Source organism: Arachis ipaensis, chromosome B8, assembly GCF_059453495.1.
Source record: "Arachis ipaensis isolate K30076 ecotype BB chromosome B8, ASM5945349v1, whole genome shotgun sequence".
Classification (NCBI taxonomy): Eukaryota; Viridiplantae; Streptophyta; class Magnoliopsida; order Fabales; family Fabaceae; genus Arachis; species Arachis ipaensis.
Window position 1 is genome coordinate 140,140,225 of NC_142443.1, and position 6,478 is coordinate 140,146,702.

Here is a 6,478-nt window from a genome sequence, read left to right on the forward strand (position 1 = left end):
ACTAAATAGTTAATATAATAAGATACTTAATTAAATTTAGATATTTATTATTATAATAATGATTATAATATTAAAAAATAAATTTTTTATAATTTAATCTAAATTCGGATAAAGCAATATATATGTATATATTTATTAGATAAAAATTAATAAATTTTATTTATTAAATTATATATATAGATAATATATATAAAGATATGACAAGTGAACTGATTCACTCGGATGAATTAGATAGCCTTCAGCAGTCGTTGCAAGGCATAAATGATAACCACTAGACCAAAATTTTGCGTCCAAATTGTTTTTTTAATAAAAAATATCTTAATTTTTATTTTTAAAGTCCAATCCAAATGCACCCTTTATTTTATTCTACATTGATTTGGGTCCTGATCTTAATAAGTTCAAATACAAGAACCAAAAACAGTTATCAGCATTAGAGTGCTTTAATCTTTAATACAATAATTCTAATCAACCAGATAAGTAAATTAATTACTACATTGATTTTCTTTTGTTGTTCACATCCACTTTGCAAAGTACTAATAACATGCTCCAATTACAAGGTCTTACTATATATCTGTCCAATTAAACTTTCATTAATCTTGCAACACAAAAATCACCATCATGATAACAAAATTAGTCATGAACTAGAACATATTTTTTTATATATAAAAAAAGAAAAAAAAGAAAAAATGCATGAACTTTGTTATTACATTTTATGCAGATAAAAAAAAAACCAGTGAACACCCTTTTAACCTTGCCAAAGAAGATACCAAAACAATAAGATATGAACCATTTTAACCTGAAAAGTCATACATATATAAAATGCATTTGGATTTCCCAATTGCACTTTACAAAAATTAAGCAATTAATTTCTTTAAAAAAGAAAAATAAATAAATAAAACTCTCCAACAAGAAATTAAGAGCCAGAAGCTCCTGAAGACTCTGCAGCATCCTCTAATCTCAAAGTTATGGCCACTTCTTCAATCATTTTACCCTTATCTGCTGAACCTTCCACAGCCTTATTCAACCTTTTCAACCATATATCATAGTCTACAGGGTATGGTGTTCCGCAAAGGCTATCGACATAGTCGGCGAAAGCTTTCAATAGAGCCGAAACCTCGCCGAGATATTGCTGGATCACTCTCTTCTCCCAGCTTCTCTCCCTCCATTGTAATGCAGATTCAATGGAATCTTGTTGCTGCATGGTTCCTCCACAAATAAAATAAAGGAGGTAGACAATGCTTTCAGCATCTGAAGAAGGACACAGCTTCCCATGCTGAAGTGCATGAGATGATGAGAATTGCAAGTTTATGGCAGGGCTGTCCCTATCTTCTAAGACGGCACGGCCCCACGAAACAGGAATAAACATAACTTGGTTTCTAGTCCCTTGTCTTTCGATGACACGTATTATGTTCTCGGGGCAAATATCGCCATGCTGGACATTAGCCATAGCTGCACTTCTTAGAGCAGCTAGGCAGTCCCGGCATAGGCGAATCGCTTCTTCGGCCGAAAATGACCCCTCATTAGCAATTACAGATGAAAGCAGCTCCCCAACTGGAGATGTCACAAGTATTGGAGCCCCACACCAAGGATGATCACACCTTCCTCCAGGGCTCTCTTTCGTGCATGGACCGGAATGTAGAATCCTACCGGAGGCAATGATTTCCGGTAAATATTTGCTCAAGATTCCTTGGTTTCGCAAGATGTTTAGAACTTTCGTTTGGCGTTGAACTTGGTACCAGAGGCTCATATCCTCCCATGAAGGTTCAAGTCTAGAAGGATGTGAACCAACATATAAAGTCAATAACTGTGAGGGATGATCAAGACACACTGCACTATACAGATAATAGTTCCCTCCGACGAGCGATTCGTGAATTTGGAAACTTTTCTGTCCTTGCTGGGGATCATCCAAGATCAATATGTCATTATGCTTGAGCTTTAGGCGCCATGCTCTCTTTTCAGAAGATAACTCATCTGGGTCATATTCAACAATCTCAGTTCCTCCTTGATAAGGAACCAGTGCATTTTCAGCTTCAACAATGCAGCATTCTGCCCTGCGTTTCTGAAGCCGGAGGCTATGATCGGAGATCAATGAAGCTACTGACTTTCGTGGCGGTCCATTCCACTGAGCAATGGAGTAGAATGTTGCTAATAGCACCTGCAGGGTCCCTATATCCCCCCAGTTTGCATTTCCCAATCGGTTCCATATCGGTTCCACACGGGTGAGACTAATTTCAGCATGTGTTTTGAACCATTCAGCCACAGATAGATATGGATTGCTGGAGTTCAGCAAATCAAGTTTGCCGAGGTCACCGCCGAACTTCATCACTGCTCCACACTTGGAATCTAGAATTAGAAGGAAGACAGAGTCACTATTGACTGAACTAATCTTACTCAAGCTCCGAGAAACAAGAATATGGAACCCATAAAGGAGAGCTTCACAAATAGTGCCAGCCGATACTTTGAAAACATTGTCCAATAATGTTTCTGGCTTGAATAAGGCAAACTCTACTACTTGATCCCATTTAGTCTTTAGTTCATTCTCACTTTTAGACATCAAAGCTAAACCGCGCAGTTCCCTCGCCCTGCTCCTCGATATTGCCTTTTCGACACTACAGAACTTTGAACCAACATAAGAGGGGCAGGACACACATATTGGTAAGGGTCCACTTCTATGCCAAAATGTGCGCCAGAGGCCGATGATAACAGCATGAAGGAAATCTTCTGCTGCAAGATACTGATCTTCTAGAAGGTCATCACAATCATCGGAGAAGACCGGCATTCGGACTAGCTGCTGAAACGGAACTCCCTCCAATGCTATATCAAGCTTGTGCAACTCATCAGTTGTGAAAGGTGAACTAAATCTTTGCCTCCCATCTGCCAAATCGCCATTTAGATTCTCCGAGATCCACGCCTCAAGATACTGTGTAAATAACTCGAGGTCAACCAGTTTTCTTCCATAGTCCTTGAGCCCCTTTAACACTCTTCTGGAAATAGGAGCAAACTTCGCCAATCCCGACGCACCAGAGACGGTGCTGGCAGAAATAACTGCGACATAACAAACCTAACCGTGTCATAAGAAATAGTAACAACTATATATTTGACAAATAAGGGACAAAACCTACATGCTTGTACATGGTAAAGCTACTTCTAGATTCATTTCAAGAAAGACTAAGTTAATAAAGCCTCAAAAGAAGAGAGATTCCAACGAAAACAATCCATACAGTACATAAGAAATGTTACAGAAGGTTGCTAGAATCACACAAGAAATTCTGGATAGTATATGCACTGTTACCAAGCTTTTCTAACACTTAGTTAGCTCCTTAAATATCAATAGATCAATTTTCATGAAGACATTAAAACAAGTTCATAAGAAACTCTATCAGAGAACACAAATAGGACAAAAACTCCAGTTCTGAAGAAAGTTTAAAGAAGATACAAACCGGAGCTAGACTTCCTGAAACTTCCATCAACACTTTTCGCTGGAGACGAGTCCAATCCATTTTGCAGAAAACCTGAGTTGCGTGATCAATAAGGTTAAGGATTACTGCATTAGATAAATCTGTAAAAACAAATATTTCCTGATATTATAAGTAGTTTAGCATCCTAAAAAAGTTAACACTTCTTTATATGTAAATTGTATAAAAAAAATTATATCTCCGAAGTTGAAGAAACAAAAGTATTCAAAGGCCATATGTAATCTTTCCAATTTTCCTTCAAATATAACCCTCAATATATTTTCCTTTTTCTGTTAAGGAAACAGGTGAGGATACCAAGGTAGCCATTGTGGTGGGAGAGCCTATGGCCCTATAAACCCGAAACCGGAATTCATACTTCCAAAGTGTAACTATAGATTAGATCCTAACTGAGGAGAACATAACATGAATCAATTTATTCAATCTTATGTCCAGCGACTCCTCGCATTTCACAGCCAGATTACAATTGTTGAGGTTTTAGCAGACCAAACTCATCGGTCATCAGCCGAGGTGCTTTTCTCTCCTATTGTTCTGTTTTCCCTATTTGGCCTACATTTTGTACTTGGCATCTAAAAGCTTCTTGTTCATATTTTTTCTGGTCTTTGCCATTGGTATCCAAACTCTATTACCCAAAATCTGATGTAATTCAGCTGTAGGAATTGCAATCACCTCTTCAAATACAGGTTTCTTATCATCTCTACATCTCAAACTCAAAACATATATTCATCACATAACAATTCTAGAAAGGTCATCACACCAAGACACACCCTTCCATCTCCTAACAATTCTAACCCACAGAGGGACAAACTTAAGGACCAAAATCCAAATTGCAAGTTCATAAAATCACACCCAAAGTGATTCTAGATAATGCATGACAAATGAAGCATTCATGTAACAGAGGACATAAGATGTTCCCATCAAAACATCTACCAGCATTGCCTCTAACTCCTAACTGGTGTCGCGATCATTATCGATATGTGCCACCAAAAATTAACAATGATTACCACAAAGAATAAACTACAATCAAAGAATGGAAGTTTGAACACCAAGTTAGCTAAGTTTGGAAATTGAAAGAACAATTGATGATGTCAATCAGCAAATCACTCAGAAAACATTGTTTGAGCTTGTTTCATCACAAATCCAATCAAGAAGAGGTATACACTACATAGTAGAAACCATAAACAGCTGAAATTGTTATCATTTCAGCATAAATAATCTCCCTTTAGTAAATCACAAAAAAAAAAGTGAAAAACCACTAAATTAAACCCCAACAGAGTATTAACAATTAGCAATAGCATACAAATCAATTAGTCAATCTCAAATTTTGCCACATTTCCCCCTAAAACAGAAAATGGGGGTAGGAACACATAAGATAAAATAGGCATATATATACCAGAAAGAACCCAAAAACAGAAAAAAGCTTAAAATTTTAAAAAAAGAAAATTAAAAAAAAAAAGAAACACTATAAAGCCATAAGTTGAACTCACCTAATTGCATTGCGATTCTGAAAAAAAAACACACAACTCAAAAGCTGAAAACACTCTCAAGGACCCAAGATTTCTAAGATCCCCAGAAAACCTTCAAAAGCCAAAAACAACAAAATCAACATCCTTCAAGCCACACGAGGCAATGGCTGTCGTGGAAGGTGACAATGAAATCCAAAAGAAGAAGGAAAACGTGTGAAAGTGAGAATGGAGAACGTGAGAGATGATAATGAGGGTGTCATCTTGTTGAAACTGAAGAAACAAGAAAGACAGAAACTTTAACGTTTTTTTGAATACCCTTTGAGAAGAAAACAAAGAAAAGTGGGAACTTTACTATTGGGTAAGTGTGAGTGTGTTGTTATGGGATGTTGCAAGTTTGAAGCATGAGAACTTTTTCTGAGTGTTGGGAGATTCAGACAAAGAAAGAAAGAAAGAAAAGAAAAATGAGTGTGCTGTTGTGGCTTTGAAGACAAGTAGGAACGACAAAGATTGATTGGGAAGCAGTAAATTAAAAATAAAAATAAAATGAAAATGAAAATGAAAAAACAGTAATAATCTATGATGCATGGACACTGACACGGACACGGGACACGACACGACCCGGGACACGTCGACACGCGGATTTTAAAATCTTATAAGACACGGGGACACGCATATATATAAAATATAACGTATTTTTTAGATAAATTGTAATGATATTTTGATATTTTATTGATATTAAAATATAAATTAATTTTTTATTATTTTTAATGTCTTATTTCAAGTATTTAAAATATTTTTATTTTAATAAATAATAATATATACTATATCTAAATTTATTTTAACAATATATGTTAAGAATAAGACTGGACACGCTGACACGTAATGGTATTTAGGTGTGTCCAAGCATGTCCGGAGAAGAATTTTTTACTTTTAATTAAGACACGGTTGGACACAGCAGACACGCGTGTCGGACGAGTGTCGGTGAGTGTCGTGTCCGAAATGTGTCCGACACGCGGACACGGCAACTGAACAAAGTGTCCGTGCTTCATAGGTAATAATATATAAGTTTGGTTATCATCGTTTAATGGAATTGTCTTGTCTTTCTTTTTTTTATTTATTTTCTTTTTTCTCTTTCAATTTAGATAAATATTTATACAAAATTACTATACACACAAAAAATTAATTATTAAATCAATCTTTTGATATGTGTATAAATACATATATTTTATTTTAATATATATTTTATATACACATAGCATAGTTAATATTTATATAATTTATATTTTATTTATTCATTTAGGATTTATTATTTTTTATTGTAAAAATTTAATTTTAATGATACGTATATTTAATTACGTAATATTATATTAATAAAAATAATTATTTTTTATGTTAACTGCATAAATAATTATTTAAAAAAATAGATATGATTACATAATTATGGAAAACTATTTGCATAAACTCCTGTTATAAATAAAAGAGTGAATATTTCATCTGGCTCCTAACAATTATTTCGAAAGGATAACGAGGTTCTCAAAA

At 34.9% G+C, this 6,478-nt stretch overlaps 1 protein-coding gene across 1 annotated transcript; it reads right to left on the minus strand.

Moving 5' to 3' along the window:
* Positions 1–766: 766 nt before the first annotated feature.
* On the minus strand, positions 767–5,411 carry LOC107614026 (uncharacterized). Its single transcript, XM_016316235.3, has 3 exons — positions 4,961–5,411; positions 3,441–3,512; positions 767–3,045 (listed from the first exon to the last, which is right to left on the minus strand). Exons 1-3 carry the CDS (start codon positions 4,968–4,970, stop codon positions 914–916), a joined length of 2,214 nt encoding a protein of 737 aa, XP_016171721.2. The 5' UTR covers positions 4,971–5,411; the 3' UTR covers positions 767–913.
* Positions 5,412–6,478: the final 1,067 nt, after the last annotated feature.